This window comes from Merops nubicus, unplaced genomic scaffold (assembly GCF_000691845.1).
Source record: "Merops nubicus isolate BGI_N331 unplaced genomic scaffold, ASM69184v1 Scaffold13277, whole genome shotgun sequence".
Lineage (NCBI taxonomy): Eukaryota > Metazoa > Chordata > Aves > Coraciiformes > Meropidae > Merops > Merops nubicus.
In genome coordinates, this window is record NW_008622345.1 from 572 (window position 1) to 19,346 (window position 18,775).

Sequence of the window (18,775 nt, forward strand, 5' to 3'; positions counted from 1 at the left end):
ATTGCTCTGTGACTCTGCTTGCTTTTTATTTTAACATGCGTTAAAATGCTTTGCTCTTGTTTCCATTGTCCGAAGCCTCCAGTGACGTCTTGATAAGCGGAGAATTTAGTGAGGTGGCTGTTGGATGAGAATTGCTTTTGGTTTTAATTTTTTGGGCTATTCTTCATTTGCACCTGCCTCACATTTCAAGGGAGTGGTGTTAGCTGGGGCCAAGGCTGGCAGGAGCTGTGCTTCCTTGTGTTGTGGTGCTGCGTTGTGTTGATTCTTGCTCATACAGAGGGCTCACAGAGCTCTTCTTTCTGCTGCTGCTGCTTGTGTGCTTCCCAACATTTTTTCCTCACTATTGCATTTACTGCTCATCCTATTGCTTCTGTCTCAAATGAGGATTACTACCATTTACTGCACCTGCCTTTCTCTTATAGATTGTGTACATGTCCAAAACGTATCGCCTGGGTGCTTGTTGTTCCTGGTATTAGATGGAGTGCATTGTCCCTCAACTTGCAGGCCTTGTATGCCCGTTCTTGATGAGTAAGAGCTAACAGGATGGTCTTGTTATTGAGTGTGTCTGCTTAAGTTGCCTCTGTATCTTTGCTTTTCATGGATGGATTAAGTAGCCTTAGGTGAACTGCTTCCCACGGCTCCCAGAAACGCACCTTGATATGTTATTTTGGGCATATAATTGCTCAGAGATCCTTGTTTGGTCAGTGTCTGCTTCTCTGCAGATCAGTATGAATTGTTGCTAGTCATCCAATACCAGGAGCTTTCTGAACACAGCCCCTGCCTTCCCTGTGTCTTTGGTGGAAGAAGACCTTGACACAGGGTGCAGTGGGGAGTGAGACCTCATGTATGGTATAGTTTGAGATCCTTAGTGCTGTGGAAAATGAAGAGCACTGTTGTTGGTGACTGATTTAGGGACTGTGGATTCGCTGGGCCATGGGAAATACTGTACTGCTGGGCAGGATTTCTGGGACACATTCATATGCCTGTACTAGAACTGGTTCATACTCATACTAGAGATGTTGTTTTTGTTCTTTCCTCTTTTTTTCTTCTCTCCTCAACCCTTCATAAGTCTCTGTGCTTTGTTCAGCCAGCTACTGCATTTGCAAACTTCTCCTGAGCCAGAGGAGGGCAGTTTATGAATGAGAAGGAGCCAGAGTACTGGTGTGGTTGCCTTTAAGCATGAGATTTACTCTTGCAAAGGCTCCTGGCACTAGCACAGGATGCTCCAAGCCCAGGTCAGACCCAAGCTGGCCCAGGAGCTGTGCTCTCTAGCAGAGCAGGCTTGTTAAACACTGGAACAGCACTGGCAATGGCTGTGTTTTGTCCCAGGGCCAGGCTGAACATAGGTACTAATTAAAACCTGCTTATCAATAACTGGCAGCTTTTGAAAAGCTCCAGCTCACAAATGCTTAGGAGGCAAGCTAATAGAGACCATGCAGAATGATAGTGCTTTTTTCTGCTGATTATTTCATCCTTAATTGGTGAGGGGTTTAATTATTTAACATAATTTATTCTATTAAGTGGGACAATGAAAGTTACTCTGTGTGCAGGCTCTCTGCTCCGCTGTCTTGTTCTCTTAATTAGTGATAGAGCCAAAAATTCTTTACTAGTGGATTCCTGATTGGTTTATAAGGGAGGGATAAAGCACTCCCAGCCCACCAGGCTGGCAAGCAATACCTCTGTTTGTCTGAGCTTTTGTTTCTAGGCCTGTCTTATTGGTGCTCTTACTGTCAGCAAGCTCCCAGCCCAGGGGCTGGAAATCGGCCTTCGGAGGTAACAGGGGAGTACAGCTACTTGACAGCTAAGCAGTCAGCCTTGGCTCACGACTGGTTACTTCTGGAGGGAATGGCAAATTTGAAGACTGTCCTGTCTGCTCTGCCTTCCCCAACTGCTATGAGGAAATCCAATCAATGTTACTTAAAAGAGGGAGCTTTTGTTGCTTGGTGTTCATGAAAAAAGCTACCCCAAAATGCTCAATCTGTTTTTACATTATAAGCATGGTTAGAAAGTTGCTTTCCCACAGCACTGTCCCTGGAAATACTTTTACTCTCTTTATCTTGCAGGTGGGGGCTCTAACCCATTCCAGCACCTGGAGAAGAGTGCAGTCTTGCAAGAGGTAAATACTTGGGTGATCTCCTTTGTGTAGCCCTTTCTAGATAGAGTTTCTCCCTCTGTTGAGTAGGTCACCAGAGAATTTCAGCAGTGAAGCTGGGGGTTGTTACAGTCCCGCTAGCTCTGAAAGAAACATGCAACACTCCTGTTAGTTCTTACTTTATTGTTGGAGGGAGGAAGGGAGAAGGTTGAAATGGTCTCTGAAATGGATTAAAGACTGTGAACTATAAATAATAATAAAAAGAATAAAATTATCAGGGATAGCTCACCCTGAAACAGGAAGGTTGGGAAAGTGGCCTTTGAATGACTTGTAGGCGCCAAAGTTGGTGAGTAGGGTGTGAGCAGTTATTGAATAGTCTGTGAAGGGAAATCAGACCCGAAGCCTGGATCTCGCCGTACCTCTCTCACAAGGTGTTGTTTGTGTCTGTGGCCAAGGGCAGGACGGCGTTTGCGAGGGGGTGTTTGTGTCAGCATCCTGTCTGTGCTTTGTTTCCAGGCACGAGTGTTTAATGAGACCCCCATAAACCCACGGAAATGTGCACATATCCTCACCAAGATCCTGTATCTCATAAACCAGGTAAGGGAGAGAAAAGTCACACCTATACAGAGACACCTGCAGCAGGCCCAAAGCTGGCTGTGATAACTGGGATTTCCTTCCTTCTCCCAAATGTCTTCTAGGGGGAGCACTTCGGCGTCATGGAAGCTACCGAAACATTCTTTGCTATGACCAAGCTGTTTCAGTCCAATGATGTAAGTCTGCTTGTTGTTTTCTGCTGGATTTATCTGGTGGGACAAGTTGTCAGCAGTGCCTTTATCAGCCTTGGGATATGTATTTTTATACCGTCAGCTTTTCTATCCTGCCTGGAGCTACCTGATTGGGGTGGGAAGGGTAGGGTGAAAGTTTGGAAACAGATCAGCTTCCTAGCCTCTCCCAGACCTTGTAGCAGCTGAAGCATTCTTTGCTCTTGAGACAGAGATTCCTCCCTCTGAACTGCAGTTTAGCTCTTAAGATTGTGCTAGGCACAGATCAAGCATATACTCAGCTAGAATACACTGTGCTTTGTGCCCAGCATTAAAAAGTCCTGCTTCCTGCTGGGAATGAATTGATTGTGTGTCCTAGAGGAGGCCAGGCATTAGTACCTGTCCACAGCAGTAGTACCATCACTAGTTATACCCCAAGCCACAAGGCATTAAAATCATGAGACTGGTGTGGAAATCCCCAGACTCAGGAATATAAATGGCTTGCTTTCTTGATTTTGAAGGCACAGGGTGCCTTCAGCTTGTGATTTCAAGCTTTTCTCCTTGTTCATGTGAATGACAAGTGAAAGATGGAACCGTAGATCTATCTAAATCTGGTATCTCTGTAGCTTCACCCTAAGACTGGGGTATTTGGAAGAGGTGTTTTATTAATCAATACGAGTTTTGTACCTCTTACACTCAGGCACTGGGGGGGTGTCTGAAGGTATCAAGTTCTTCACAGTAAAATCATGGAAGCAGGAAACACTGAGATCCCTTCCTATCCAAGATCCTCTTGGGTGATGTCTGTCTTCCCTCTTTGCTTGTCAGCCAACTCTTCGGAGGATGTGTTACCTGACTATCAAAGAGATGTCATCCATTGCAGAAGATGTGATCATTGTAACTAGCAGGTCAGTCGCTTCACTTTTCTTACTGTTATATTCACATCACCTCCAGTAATGCCTGTCCAACCTTTTGGACACAACTGTAGTCTCCAAGCAGGATGAGGACAGGGAATGCCCTTGGTGAGGAAAAGTTTCTCCTTTAAAAGAGGCCATTAAAATACAGAGACTGGACTCACAGTGATGTGTGTGAAATGTGCTGTGTCCCCATAGCCAGGGCCCAGCCCAGTCTGGAATGTTTCTTGTTTACATGATACCGCAGCCCTTCTAGTTTTAACCCTTTTGCAAAAGGCTGTTTCATTAACTCTTACCGTCCTGTCTGAATGCCTTGAAGCTTTTTGAAGGTATCTGACATAAATCCCAAGGCTTTCAGTAGATAGTCAAGGATTTACTGCTCCTGAGGCAGCAAAGGCTGCGACTTCACTGGGGAACAAAATTGCCTCTGAGTCGTTTGTCCCACTGGAAGGCCAGAGTAATATGGGGAGATGGGAGCTTGAGGGTGTAGGGTCTGCTGAGGGCCAGAAGCCAGTCCCAAGTGTTGTGATGTGAGCACCAGGACCCTGGGGAAAGGGTGGAGATAGAGTATTCAGTAAGGAGGCAGATACCTCAGGGGTGTATGTCTGTGTGCTCCAGCTCTGCTTGGTGATCAGGAGCCCATACAGCCTGCTGCTGGTGGGCTTGGGACCTGAGTACTGACCTTTTCCTCCTGCCTTGCCACCCTGGTGGGACTTGGCCGAGACCTGCAGTTGCCTGCTTGGCCTTCAGCTGCGGCGCTGGCTGCCGGCCGCTCTGTCCCTGTGCGTGCGCCCAAGAGCTGCTGGCTCGGGGCTGCAGCACTGAGCTTCCTGTTCTCAACCAGCTTAACCAAAGACATGACTGGGAAGGATGACAATTACCGAGGCCCCGCTGTGAGAGCGCTCTGTCAAATCACTGATGTAAGTGCTGCTTTTCCCTTGGGGCAGACCCTGGCCCTTCCCTTTCCCATACTTCACCCCATCCCACCTTTATGCCTTTGCACCTCCCCAGTCACACTCCTGATGGTTTTCCTTAAGGACTGTTGTTTCCCTCTCCCTGCAGAGCACCATGCTGCAGGCCATCGAGCGCTACATGAAGCAGGCAATTGTTGACAAAGTGCCAGGTGTATCCAGCTCAGCCCTGGTGTCCTCCTTGGTATGTACTCCCTGCAGGGCAGGCCCAGGGGACAGCCAAGCTGGGCGGTAGTCACCTGTGATGGGACTGGACACCTGGGGAGTTTCAGAGTTTCATTGTTGCTGTTCCCCTCTTTGTGAACTGAGGGACTGATGCTGACTTTGTGGGAGATCATCGACCTCTTGAGGCTACAGCAGTCATGGCTAAGTCTCTGCATGCTGATCCCTTGCTCTTCCATAGGTTGCTGCTGGCAGCACCCTCATGGGGAAGGCTCATCGCTTCTTAATATGAGCTGTGATTCCCAAAGCTTCCTCCAGTCTTCTCTCACATTATGTCTGTGGCTTTATCTCCTCCCAGCACCTGCTGAAGACCAGTTATGATGTGGTAAAACGCTGGGTGAACGAGGCTCAGGAGGCAGGTTCCAGTGACAATATCATGGTGCAGGTAGGAAACCTGCTGCCAGCACAGGGAATAGCAGGCAGCAGAGGGGAGCTGAGCAAATGGCTCAAGCTCAGCCAGGCACCTCTGGGCATCTGAGGGCATAAAAGTAGAAAGAATACACTGTGGGTTTGTGACAGTTTCTTTCCCTGTGCAGTATCATGCCCTGGGCTTGCTCTACCACGTGCGGAAGAACGACCGCCTGGCAGTCAACAAGATGCTCAGCAAGTTCACGCGCCACGGCCTCAAGTCACCGTTTGCCTACTGCATGATGATTCGAATAGCCAGCAAGCTGCTGGAGGAAGAGGCTGGCAGGTGAGGGGGCTCCTTTGCCCTGCTGGAAGAATTTCCTTGAGTCCTGCTTCCACCTCCTCTTGCAGACTCACTTTCTGTCTCAAGAGGACAATTATTACTGTCTTTGAAGAGCAGTATGCAGCTTCTACCCTCTTATTGTTGGGTAAAAGGGAGCAGAGGAAACACAGGATGCTTTCATGGTTGTTGTGAGATGACTTCTGTGAGTCCGTGCTGTGTGCTTGTGTGTGGAGTACTTTCTTGTTTCTCTGGACTGTTTTGCATAGCTGTTCTTTACTGAGATCCTCTACTTCGCATTCTCTGTCTTCTGCCATTATTTGGCTGCTGTGTATGTAACGTGGCTTCCTGGTGCATAAGACTTGTGCTGTGTACGGTCAGCTCCCAGTGTGTGAGGGCTGAGGGAGATTGCCTTCAGGCTGTAAGGCAGAGGCTGTCTGCTCAGAAGGCAGCCTGACTTCCAGCCCAAGCACGCTGGTAATACAGTATAATGACCACTGCAGCATCTGGGGACAGTGGATTTATGGCTGCTTTTACCTTTCCATGGACTGTGGGACCTGCCCATTTCTGCTGCCGGATTCTCCATTTCTGTTAGCACCTTTGTTTCAATGCATTCTTGTGGCTTTTTTTTTCCCCCTTAGCCGTGATAGTCCACTGTTTGATTTCATCGAGAGCTGCCTAAGAAACAAGCATGAGATGGTGGTCTACGAAGCTGCCTCTGCCATTGTTAACCTGCCCAACTGCACTGCCAAAGAGCTGGCTCCGGCTGTCTCTGGTAATTGTGGTGCTCCCAACACTCGAGGGGATAATGGGCCTGCAGATCACCCCAAGGAACAGGGACCTTGTGTAGTTTTGGGCTTGTAACTCTGCTGTGCCCTTTGTTGCTATATGTTGCTGCTGACAGCCTGTAGTGTGTGTGAATAGCTTTGCTCCTGTAAAGGTGTGTGCCTGGTGTGTTCAAGTATGGGTTGCTGGAGGGGTCTGTTTTTTCTGTGAAACAGGGCTGAATTCTAACTGAGAGATCTCCCTGCTTTTATCTGAGTGTAACTGCAGGAAGCCAAGGTGTTGGAGTCCTGCTTTCCCAATTCAGTCCAGTCCAAAGTCTCTCCAGAGCTGGGACGGTTGGCAGGTTGGGAGGCTGTGTGTCACCTCTCTGCACCGAGAATGTGCCCTTCATGGGCCAGCCCTGGGAAAGGACCAGGGTTTGCACAGAAATGGAGAACATTTCAAATTGACTGAGTCTGAAAGATGTTGAGGTGATGAAATTGGCTTTCGAGAGGAGTGAAGGATAGCAGCAGCACTGTAGAAAAAGGGGGAAGTGGGTAGGAGCTGGTAGCAGGGCTGTGGCAAAGGGGACAACGTGGAGGGAGGAAGCCAGTAATGCACAGTTGCTTCTTAAGCATGCTTCTAGTTACCTTGTGCTTGCAGCTGTCTCTTTGTTGAAGCTCTCGCTTCAGGTATGAAACACTTCTCACTAAGAGATGGCTTAAACATCTGCCTTTACTGGTTTTCCCCCCATGCAGTTCTGCAGCTGTTCTGCAGCTCCCCGAAAGCAGCGCTGAGATACGCAGCTGTCCGTACCCTCAACAAGGTAGGAGCTGGTCTCTTGGGAGTGTGAGAGCTTCTTGTGTGCAGGGAGGTGCAGACTTAAGAAGAGAAAAGGGGCCAGATTATGTGATCATTTTTTGTGAATAATCCCCACCCTGGGCTACAGCCTTACATTTCATTCCTTTCTGAGTGGAATAAAACCTCAAAGAACACTTTACAGAAGAATGAAAAAAAAAAAGCAGGCAATCATTTTCACACCTCTCTTTATAGGAGTGTCACTGGTCTTACACGTTAACTGCTTTCCCTTCTGAGCTTCCTGTGGTGAAGGAGCCCCTTGTAAAACAGGGATCAAACCTTGATGCTGCTTCTTGCCTGCTCCATGGCAATCCTTGCTCCAGCTTTTCCCTTGACCTTGTGAACTGTGAAAAATGAAAACACAGAGTGTCAGTGTCTGGTAACTGCTGTGCTTCCACCCACAGAGCTGTTCTGCACAGCTAGGGTCGCTGCAATTCTGTTGGGAGTTCATAGCTTTCTTTTCTTTATTTATAGAGGAGAATGAGAGAGTTAAAAACAGTATAAGATTGTTTATTGCTACTGCTTCTCTTCCGGCAAGAGATTCAATCCTGCAGGAAGAAAGAGCTTGTTACTCTTAGATTAGTTGTCTCTCCGAGATGACCCTTCTGCACAGTCTGTAGCATTTATTTTTACAGGAAGGAATGAGAGTGTATAGTGACTTGGAGGGTTTTGCTGGCTGGGCCTTTTCCATCCATTGAGTGACTTCCACTCTTCCTGGTCTGCTCTAGGTGGCCATGAAGCACCCATCTGCTGTGACTGCCTGTAACCTAGACCTGGAGAACCTTGTGACAGACTCCAACCGCAGCATAGCCACCTTGGCCATCACCACGCTGCTGAAGACGGGCAGTGAGAGCAGCATTGACCGGCTCATGAAGCAGATCTCCTCTTTCATGTCCGAAATCTCAGATGAGTTCAAAGTAAGGAATGGGGGCAGGAGGAGGGACACGCTGGTTCCTGACGAAAGGTCTGTGTTCGTGTGTGCACTCTGAAACCCACACGGAGCTGCCTCGCACTCACTCTGCGAAAATGTGCTGTTAGCTTCAGAAAGTGCAGTTAGTTAGAAAGGCTTTAGCTGAAAAGTAAAACCACTGAACAGGATTAGTTCTGTTCTACTCCAAACCAGGACACTCCTGGAAATGCATTTGTTTGATAAATAAAGGCAAACCTGTAGTTTCCAGACTAGGGACCAGCACAAAATAAACACAATTCAACTATTTTTTCCTTCCTGGTGAGACAGAATCCTTTTTTTCTTGCCCCCCCTTCCCCTGCAGGTTGTGGTGGTACAGGCCATCAACGCGCTGTGTCAGAAGTACCCTCGCAAACACGCCGTCCTGATGAATTTCCTCTTCACTATGCTTCGGGAAGAGGTAGGTTTGCAGGACAGTTCCGTGTTCCTTGTTTGTACCCAGGAACTGCAGGACTGTACAGTGGCCTCTGCGGGAGCCAAGCTTTTATTGATAATGCTGTGCAGCAAGAGCCTCTCTCTGAAAGGCTTGCTGTCTAACTGGCAGAAATGGCCAGCTGTGCACGGGTTACACACGCACTGCCAGGCATATTTTTAATGTGGTTTTCATTCTTTGATTTTTCTGGGGGGTGTATTAACTCTCAAAGCAAATGCAGGCAGCAGCAGATCTGTTGGCAGTCCATGTGTGTTTCACATCTGAACCAGCTTTCTTTTATACTTTGACAGCAAATTCCAAGAAGTTTTGTCTTGTGCACAAAGATTCGATAACAACCTATTTATTGATGACACAGGACCACTTTTGTTCTGTTCTCTGTGCTGTGGCAGTGAAGGGATCACGAGTACCTATAACCATTATCTGCATTCAGTCAGACATAAATTGCAGAAAGCCAGCTTTACAGAGGTTTGCTGAGGCTCTTTCTAAATGAGCTAACATGCCTGCGACACAGCTGGCACCACTGCTTGCTCTGACATCACTCTGCCAATTACAGCCTCTCGTTTGGGAACAAACCAGAGCATCTCATTTTGCTCCTGGGAAGAATGGACTGTTCTCTTCTCCCAGACTTTCTGTGGGTGGATGGTGTCATTTTGAATATGGTTTTGTAGTTCAAATCATTCTGTTTTACAGCTTTTTTTTTTTTTTTAATCCAAAGTAGCTTCAGAAAGATCCCCGAAATGCCCAGTGCTGTGCATGTAGTTGGCAGAGGACAGTGCACGGTTTAATCCCCTGGTGTGTATTGAGGACACTAGTATATAATGTCTGAGGGTAACTGAGCATTAACAGCATGGCAGGTGTTGGGGTGTGCCTGGGGAGGTATTGATTGCCCATCTTCCTTTGCTAATGGGCCTATTTGCTGGGTCCTGCTGTGGCAGATATGATCCTTAATATATTTCTCTTGTGATTCATCCTCGGATGTCTAGTGCTAAAGGGGAGAGGGTTGAGATTTTTCTCCTTCCATATGGCTGTTCTTATGCACTAATTCTAGCAGCAGAGGATTTTGAAGGAGATGTAAACCCTTCAGGCAGATAGAAATATTTTTTTTACCCACTTTAGGACTTGTGTTTTTTCCTTCGCTGCAGTCATTCTGAAGGGGGCTGACGAGAGCTTGAGTATTATCCAGCCCTCTGGGTGTAAAGAGGGTCAAAAGTGGGGGTGCAGCATCATTGCCCTTCTCCTTTCAAACACTGATGCAAAGCACTGAGTGTGAGTGACTTTTCTGAAGGAAATCCTTTCCTGTCTTGCTAGTTCAGAGTCTCCAGAGTACTCTGAGATTTCTAGCTCAGCAGTTCCCTTTTGCTTCTTAGGGTGGCTTTGAATACAAGCGAGCTATCGTGGACTGCATCATCAGCATCATTGAGGAGAATGCAGAGAGCAAAGAGACAGGCCTGTCTCACCTCTGTGAGTTCATCGAGGACTGCGAGTTCACTGTGCTGGCCACTCGTATCCTCCACCTCTTGGGGCAGGAAGGGCCCAAAACGAACAACCCCTCCAAATACATCCGCTTCATCTACAACAGGGTTGTCCTGGAGCATGAAGAAGTCCGGGCAGGTAAGAGACAGACCTGAAAAGACAGACCTGTCTGCCCTATGACAGATCTTTCAAGGAAATACAGTGCATGAACACCTCTGCTTCTGAGGAATGTGATTCACTCTCGTCCTGAGCAGGACACAGCAAAAGATCTTGCAGTAGTATTGACAGAAGAGGTGGACTGCAGCTGAGAAATGGTGAGGGAGATGTGGTGACCCTGCAACTAGACAGAGGAGGTTTTCAGGCACTTTCCTGTAATACATCTGCCTCTTTCTAGTCACAGTGAAGCTTTATGCTAGTGCTAACATCTCTGGTGTGGTGTTTGATCAAGACTTGGAAATGGAGGAAACTTCAGCTGATTTCTTTGCTTTCTAATTCACTTTTCATGACTTGTGCTTCAGGTGCTGTAAGTGCCCTGGCCAAATTTGGAGCCCAGAATGAGGAGATGTTACCCAGTATCTTGGTGTTGCTGAAAAGGTGAGTTGTACCCCAGAGGTTCTCAACATCTTGGGTGAAAAGTCCTGCTTGCCTGAGAGCTTCTTACCATCTCCATGCATGCCTGTTCTCTTCTGGCTGTGAATCTGAGAAGGTACCTGGGATCCTGTGATGGGATCACTGCTCCATGCAGCACTGCCAAGTGGACAGAAGCCAAGCGTGGCAGATGATTACTTTTCTAACACAGTAACTAGCAGATTGCCGGTTGTCTCCCATGGCATGTTCTTTCTGGTCCTGTAAGGTGGCTTAGTCAGCTGGTTTCATTTATGTGGACTCTACCACCTTGCACTAAAGAAAGTTTTCCACTTTCAGGTGTGTAATGGATGATGACAACGAAGTGAGAGACAGAGCCACCTTCTACCTGAATGTTCTGGAGCAGAAGCAGAAAGCCCTCAATGCTGGCTACATCCTGAATGGTAACGCAGGAAGTCCCCAAAAGAAGTCTGCACCTCTTTCCTGGCTTAACAAGTGACAAAGAGCTGGCATTATCTGTGGTTTCAGTGGCCTGTCCCATCTGTCCCCAGGTTTGACAGTGTCCATCCCTGGCCTGGAGAGGGCTCTACATCAGTATACCCTGGAGCCCTCTGAGAAACCCTTTGACTTGAAATCTGTTCCTTTGGCAACAGCTCCTATCATCGAGCAAAGAGCAGGTGAGGAACCCTGAATGCTGCTCCAAACTGCCAGTGGTTCCCTCATGGATCCAGCCCTCAGACAACAGACAGACAGCACTGGGCTTGCTGGGAGTTGCTGAGCTCTGTCCTATTTCAAATTTGTGGGATTACATTTTCTGTAAAGACTAAGGCCAGCAAATCTGATTGCTCCCACGTTAGTGCTTCGGTTTAGTCCAGCTGCTAATAATAGCAATAGCTGGTAATCCTCACTGGAGCTGCTGCAGTTCCAGAGGTGTTTAGGAGGCTAAATATGGGTGTCTAGTCCATAGAAAGATGAGAAACAAGCTCCTTTCCTCTCTTTAGTCAAGTCTCTCTCCAGATAGTGATCTGATTTCTGACTTAGCTACTTCTTACTCCTCACCTTCAAATCTTTTGGGTTTTGTTTTTGTTTGTGTGTTTTGCTTTTGCAGAAAATGCCCCTGTTGCTGTAGTCAAACAGCCAGAGAAGGTGGCAGCGTCACGGCAAGAAATATTCCAAGGTAAACTGATGCAAGGCCTCCTATGTGTGTGAGAGCAATATGGCCACCTCTTGCTGAGCCTGCCTCAGCCCCTCTGCCTTTTTCCCATCTCCTCCCAGAGAATGTGGGCTCCCAGCTTTAAGTCAGATGCTCATTCCTGGGGGTGCCTGCAGTCCTGTTCTTTCTATATTGCAGTAGATGTGGGCAAAGGATGACTCTGCCTTGAGTTTTCCAAGTCCCTAGTGAATGTTTTTGGATGTTTGATGGATAGTTCCCTGCTGCAGCGACTTCTAGCGGCTGAAAAGAGGGCTGTGAAGCTGTTAATACATTCCTGTGGGTTGGGGAAGGCAATGGTTTCTGTCCTTTCTTTCAGAGCAACTGGGGGCGATCCCAGAGTTTCGGGGACTGGGCCCACTCTTCAAGTCCTCCCCAGAGCCTGTCGCCCTGACGGAGCTGGAGACGGAGTATGTGGTTCGTTGCACCAAGCACACGTTTGTCAGCCACATGGTGTTCCAGGTGGGCAGCCATGGCATGTGGTGCTGAAAGAGGATTGGAAAATAAGCTCCTGACTGGTTAAAAGCTCCACTGGGAAGAAGTAGCTCAGGGATATCTGTGTTCAAATCATGTCTCTGCAATGAGGAGTCCCAGAAAAAATTAACTGGGGAGAGTGTGTCTGTGTGTGTGTGAACAATGCTTACACATACAGTCAAAATAAATCAAACAAGCACTAGATGGGGCTGTTCTCACTGAGCAGTTGGGCTCTGTGAGAACAGCCTGAGTTTCTTCAAGGCCCCCAAACACATGGTTTGGGCATCAAAGAATGACGCTTACTACATCTGAGAGGCTAAAAAGGATGCCCAAGAGTCATGGTGTGGGAGAGCTCTCCAGCCCGTACGTATTCTTCTAGCCTGTGTAGTACAGGTGCTTTCTCCTGTCCATCTTGGCCTTGGCTGTACTGCCCTTTTGCTGCACGTGAGGTGTCAGGACTGATGGACTAGCATGGGTCTGGAGGAGCTCAAGGCACAGCGAGTCCTACCCGAGCTTGTGGGCAGCGGTGTTTTGTCCTTCCGTGGAAGCTCAGAACTGCTTACACAGTTCTCAGAGGGGATGATCTTTGTTTCTGTTGTCCATCCACCAGATGCAATTGTGTGAGGATATATAGCTTGTTATTGCAGCTGGAACAAGGTTTGGCCAGCAAGTTTATACCTGTTGAAACCATTCAAGCTTGCTGAAACTTGCCCAAACTACCCTGGTTTGAGTTGTGCAGAGGATCTTCTGTTCCATCAGCTGTGGAGCACTGTGTCCCTGTAGCATCAAGTGAGAAGATGTAGGCAACACAGTACTCGCATTTCTGTACAGCAGAGAGTTAACCTGGGAATTACCATCCAGGGAGAAAGGACAGAGTACATCTCTTGATCTGAGGAGTGCAGCCAGCAGATTAAGAGAGATGATTCTTCCCCTTTACTCTGCTCTTGTGAGACCTCCACCTCGAATACTGCATTCAGTTCTGGTGTCCTGACCATAAAAGGGACATAGGTCTGTTGGAATGGGTCCAGAGGAGGCCACAAAGTCTATCTAGGAGCTGGAGCATTTCTGCGATGAGTGTAGGCTGAGGGCAGTGGGATTGTTCAGCCTGGAGAAGAGAAGACTCTGGGGGGATCTTATAGCTGCCTTCCAATACCTGAAGGGAACCTACAGGGAGGCTGGAGAGGGACTTTTTAGAAGAGTGTCCAGTGACAGGACACTCTGACAGGACACCTTGTCCTCTTTGAGGACAAGGGGAAGTGGTTTTAAACTGAAGGAGGGTAGGTTTAGGCTAGATCTTGGGAAGATGTTCTTCAGCACGAGACTCTGGACTAGATTGCCTGGAGAGGCTGTGGATGCCCCCTCCCTGGAGGTGTTTAAGGCCAGGCTGGATGAGGCCTTGAGCAACCTGGTCTAGCTGAGAGGCGTCCCTGCCCATGGCAGTGAGGTCACATTCAATGATCTCTAGGGTGACTTCCAACCTGAGCCATTCTGTGATTCTGTGATTTAGAGGAAGAAGTTCCATACTAACTGGTGAACTGAAACAGGCAGAACTGCCCTTGCTGGATTTGTGCTCCTGCCTTTATTGTGGAGTGCAGGCATTGCATAGTTGTGTGCTGGATCATTTTAAGTGTTGTCTCCTTAAAAGAAAAGAAAAATTGCTGGGGCACTGAAGTTCTCTGCAGAGTTTTAGTTTCTCCCCTAAAGCATGTAAATCAGTAGTTTTTAGTCACAGTTGCTCTGTGACTAAAGTGGAGTGCATGATCCCTGTGACTACCAGCTGATAGCAAGGTGTGCTGGTGAAACCAAAGGGCTTAGGTGTTCAGAAGCTGACACCACACTCCTGCTCTGCCTGAAGTGAGTCTGCTGTTGGATCTATAGCGAGCAGCTTCAAGCTGTTGCTGATTTCGCCTTCCCTGTTCAGTTTGACTGCACGAACACCCTGAACGATCAGATCCTGGAGAATGTCACGGTGCAGATGGAGCCAACAGAGGGGTATGAGGTCATTGGCTACATACCTGCCAAGACCCTGGTGTACAACCAGCCGGGTACCTGCTACACGCTGGTGGCGCTGCCTGAAGAGGATCAGACAGCAGGTAAACAGTTTTTCCTCTGTGTTTTCCTGACCTCCCCCAGATTAAGCATACTGTATTGCTCGCCCCCACACATTCTACCTTGCATCCTAGCCAGGTATTTATAGCCTGTGTGTGGGTGCAGCCCAGCGTGATGCTGAGCATGACTTGTCTCTGCTGTTCAGGGGCTGTCAGGCATCCCTTCTCCTCTCCTGGTTCCCTTGTGCTGTGGCACTGCCAAGCCAGGTGATGAGAGCTGGCAGATGAGCATTCAGCTCTCTGCCGAGTTCTGTCCTGTGCACCCTAGCATGTCCTTTACCCCCGTTCTTCACACTAGATTGTGGGGAGGCTGCTATTTGTGAAGTGCTGTGACTTCTCAGGTGCTCTGAGTAGCAAAGGGGTATTTCAGGCGAACAACTAGAATTTCAGGGATGTCTGTCTGAATTGAACATCCCCTGGTTTGTCACTGTCCAGAATATGAACCAGGTGTTGTCTGGGCTTTGGTCTCCCTGGTTTGTGTTCTGGGCCTGCTCAGCTGCATGTGTTGCTGCTGTTCACCCAGCAGTGCCCATCTTCTTGGGGGTGAGTCATCCCTTCCTCTCCCAGCCCAGCCATATAAATCAGCTGCCGTGTTGCAGTGCAAAATGGTTTCATTTCAGAGGTGCATGAACCATCCCTAGATAAGTATCTCACCTCTTCACAAGGCACTGGTGGGACATATTTAGTTAGTATTCCCAACACAGCTTGAGGTTCATCAGTAATAGCACTTGATCTGAGGATTATGGTCTTGTACAACCATAACGAGCCTGTCTTTATCACTGTTCGCTAGCCTTAATGTTACAAATAAATACCTTGTCCTTGAGAGACAGAAACTGTCGGAGAGCCCTCTCGGGGTCACTAGCTAAGCCTGTGCTGCTGGCAGTGACGGGGGGGATCCAGCTGCCTCAAATCCCCCAGCCCAGTTCAGCCACAAGGGGAGAGCAGATCTGGTGATAATGTGAGCTTTGTTTTTGGCCTCCCTGCTTCCAGTGGCCTGTACCTTCAGCTGCATGATGAAGTTCACTGTCAAGGACTGTGATCCGAACACGGGCGAGACAGACGACGAGGGTTATGAGGATGAGTATGTGGTAAGGAGCTGGGCATGCACCTGATCGTGGAAACTGCTGTCGCTTTGAGGGGGTTTGTGATCTGGACTGGGATCCCCGCAAGCAGTGATGTGACCAGTGACACTGATGTGGGTAGCTTCCTGTGAAGAGGGGGTTGGTTCTTGCTGTCTCTGTGGTGTCTGTCCTGGGATACAGATGCAGGTTTGCAGAGGTTGCTTTGTCTCATCTGGAGTGTCCTCCTGTCGCTCTCCAGGTGGGCACCTGACTGTGCAGGATACCAGTGTTTCGGGAGGCTGTGGTGTCCCCTTGCTTTGACTAGCCATGCCCACCGGCTCCAGCAACTGCACAGCCACCTTTGTGGAGACAGAGCTCTTGGACATCTTCTGTTCTCCTTGAGTTGCTCTCCATAGTGGCACGGTTCATTGCGTAGTGGCGTGCCTGATGCAGGGAGGTTGCCAGCCTTGTTCTCGTCCTGGGGAGGGTGGAGCCTCTCCCTCCCCAGCACCGGGACAGATGAAAGCCCCGATGCTGCAGAAGCGCCTCTTCCACACTTCGCTGTTTCCAGGCAGGCTGTTTCACCACAAAGGAAGAAGCTGAACTTGTGCTCAGTCAGAAACTGAGACTGGCTTGCAGAGGGTGGTGCTCACCCTCCAGAGAGGAAGGGATCTTGTGACGCTACCTCAGCTCGCCCCGTTAGCTCCAGAGGATGTTTTCTCTGTGTTGTTTCTCTCTGCTGCAAAACTGATTAGAGGCACTGCTGTGCATTGAGTCACTGAGGACACAGTGCCCTCCCAGAAGCAGTGGGGAGGGTTTTTCCCAATGGAATGTGCAAGGTCAACCCCTCTCTCTGCATCCCACCAGTCACCACGGCACCTGAGTGATGTTTAAACAAACTCCTCCATGTGTTCCAGCTAGAACCAGGAGGAGGTTCCTTCCTGCAGCAGCTGCTGGAATGAGTGCGGGCTGGTGCTGGGCCAGCCCTGGCTCTGACTGCCCTTTGATCCATGCTCTGGGGGGACAAGCCCGGTTCTCTCTGGCACAGTCGTGGTCACAGCAGCAGTTAGCTAAGCTGGCACACAGCCGTAGGTGGTAGCGAGTGTCTGACTGTGTCTCATGGTACTTCACCAGCCTACAAAGCAACAAGCCAGAAAGGCAAAATACCAGCTTATGTGCCCTCCAGGGAAGCGAATGCTGCATCTGTGTGAGCACCAGCAGCTGTTCCGTAGCTTTTGGTTTGCCATCTGTTTTGAATGTTTGTCCAGTTAACAACCATGTTTCACTTGAACCTCTTCTACCACCAGCTTGAAGACCTGGAGGTAACGGTGGCTGATCACATCCAACGAGTTCTGAAGCCAAATTTTGGAGCAGCCTGGGATGAAGTGGGTGATGAGTATGAAAAGGAAGAGACCTTTACTTTATCTGCTATTAAAACCCTTGAAGGTAAGGAGGTGTCTGAGCCCAGCAGAGCTCTCAACATTCCCTCCAGCAGGCAGAGTTGAAGCACTTCAGATCTCTCACAGAAAGGCTGATGGGGAAAAACCCTTCACGAGCTATCTCACCACAGCTGTTAAATGCAGAGCGTACTGTAACTGTGATAACAAGTTAATTCAGATTGCAAACGGCAAGTGAGTACTCTGGGCCCTGTGGAGGCCAGGCTGGACTGTAAGAGGCAAAAGATCTTGCTTTCCTCTTGCCCTCTGCCCTCCAAGCAGACAGGCCACAGTTCAGTTGTGAGCTCCCACTTTCCTTCTTGAGACCAGTAAGAAAAAATGCAAAGAGCAGATGAGAGGAGGTCGGTGGGCAGGCTTGTGACATAAACCCTCTATCATCATGTATTAAAGAGTCGTTTTATTTTTCCTAAGAAGCCTGTAAAAACTTGGTCTTTTTGATGGCTTAGAAGGGTGTCCTTGTCCTGTAGCCACTTCTGTGCTTCCTTGCACAGCCCCTTGGGATTTGAAATACCCTCCCTGAGGCCTTTTCAAGTGCCTCCTAAAGACCCATGTCTCCTGCAAGATGTCTCCTTCCTTCTGCATCTGTCCCCAGAGAAGCAAGCAGGCTGTCAGGGCTGTGCAGTAAGTGTGCAGCCAGCTGCACTCTCCTGCTTCCGTTGTCTGACTCATTCACCCTCTTCTTTCTGTAGCACCTTTGCTGCATCAGGTAACAGCTGCTGTGCAGTGGTGGGTTTGGCATGTTGCCCATGTGCCTCTCTTGTGGCCTCCAAAAAACACCATAATACTGGCCAATCTTACGTGTCCCTCCAAACAAGAAACAAACCCTAATGCGTAGGGAGGGCTTGAGTCACCTTTGGGTGCTCTTTGTGCATCCCTGTTAAGATACCTGTGACATGGAGCCTGTTTTATTTATGCTTTCTTAACAGAGGCAGTGAGTAATATTGTGAAGTTTCTGGGGATGCAGCCCTGTGAGCGATCGGATAAAGTACCAGACAACAAGAACTCCCACACGCTGTACCTGGCAGGTGAGCTGCAGGGCGAGGCCTCTGCTTGAGGAGCAGCTCTTTGGGAGGAGATCAGGGCAGGAGTTTGATGGAGCACTCTGGGGAGGGCTTGGAGGCTTGTGCCTGCTGTGGTTTGTGTTGCCTCAAGTGTAGAGCAGCTGGTGTTGGGATCAGGGAGAGTGCTGTGGTGTGGGGACGTTGGGATCAGGCGCACGCTCAGCTGGGTGGAATTTGCCATCTCCACTACCTGTGGCATCCTGGTTTGGAGTGGACCTGTGGGGAAAGTACAGCATCCTTGCCCAGCATAATGGATGCAGTTTGGAGCTCTTAGATGAGTGACCGGTTGCCACTGGAGGAAACCTGGACCTCATCTCACTTAGATTTTATTTTAGACTTTGCATTTATGAGTTTTACGGTAGGAGTTGTCCCAGGTACATTATGAATGAGAAACGTGGTGCTCGAGGGTCTGTCCTGGCCCAGGGCTGGGGATTTGCCCGTGCTGAGGGAGCCCTGCTGGCACCAGGCAGCATCTGCCGTTTTGAGGCCTGCGGGACAGCGCTCACTCCTACCTCTGCTCTGCCTCCCAGGGGTGTTCCGGGGCGGCCACGACCTCCTGGTGCGGGCTCGTCTGGTACTGACCGATACGGTGACGATGCAGGTGACGGCCCGCAGCGGAGAGGAGCTCCCCGTGGACGTCGTCATGGCCTCGGTGGGATAGGCCGCCCGCTCCCGGGC

At 49.1% G+C, this 18,775-nt stretch overlaps 1 protein-coding gene across 1 annotated transcript; it reads left to right on the forward strand.

The window, feature by feature from the left end:
• Positions 1 to 2,063: 2,063 nt before the first annotated feature.
• Positions 2,064 to 18,775, forward strand: COPG1 (coatomer protein complex, subunit gamma 1; the record flags this gene model as incomplete). The annotated part of the gene is made up of 23 exons (XM_008944748.1): positions 2,064 to 2,116; positions 2,609 to 2,689; positions 2,791 to 2,862; positions 3,679 to 3,758; positions 4,609 to 4,684; positions 4,827 to 4,919; positions 5,256 to 5,342; positions 5,494 to 5,651; positions 6,287 to 6,420; positions 7,169 to 7,236; positions 7,997 to 8,185; positions 8,540 to 8,635; positions 10,036 to 10,279; positions 10,660 to 10,735; positions 11,066 to 11,169; positions 11,278 to 11,403; positions 11,835 to 11,903; positions 12,256 to 12,398; positions 14,332 to 14,503; positions 15,509 to 15,606; positions 16,887 to 17,025; positions 17,963 to 18,061; positions 18,628 to 18,775. Coding segments are annotated over 23 exons (2,588 nt in total), but the record flags the coding sequence as incomplete, so codon positions are not given.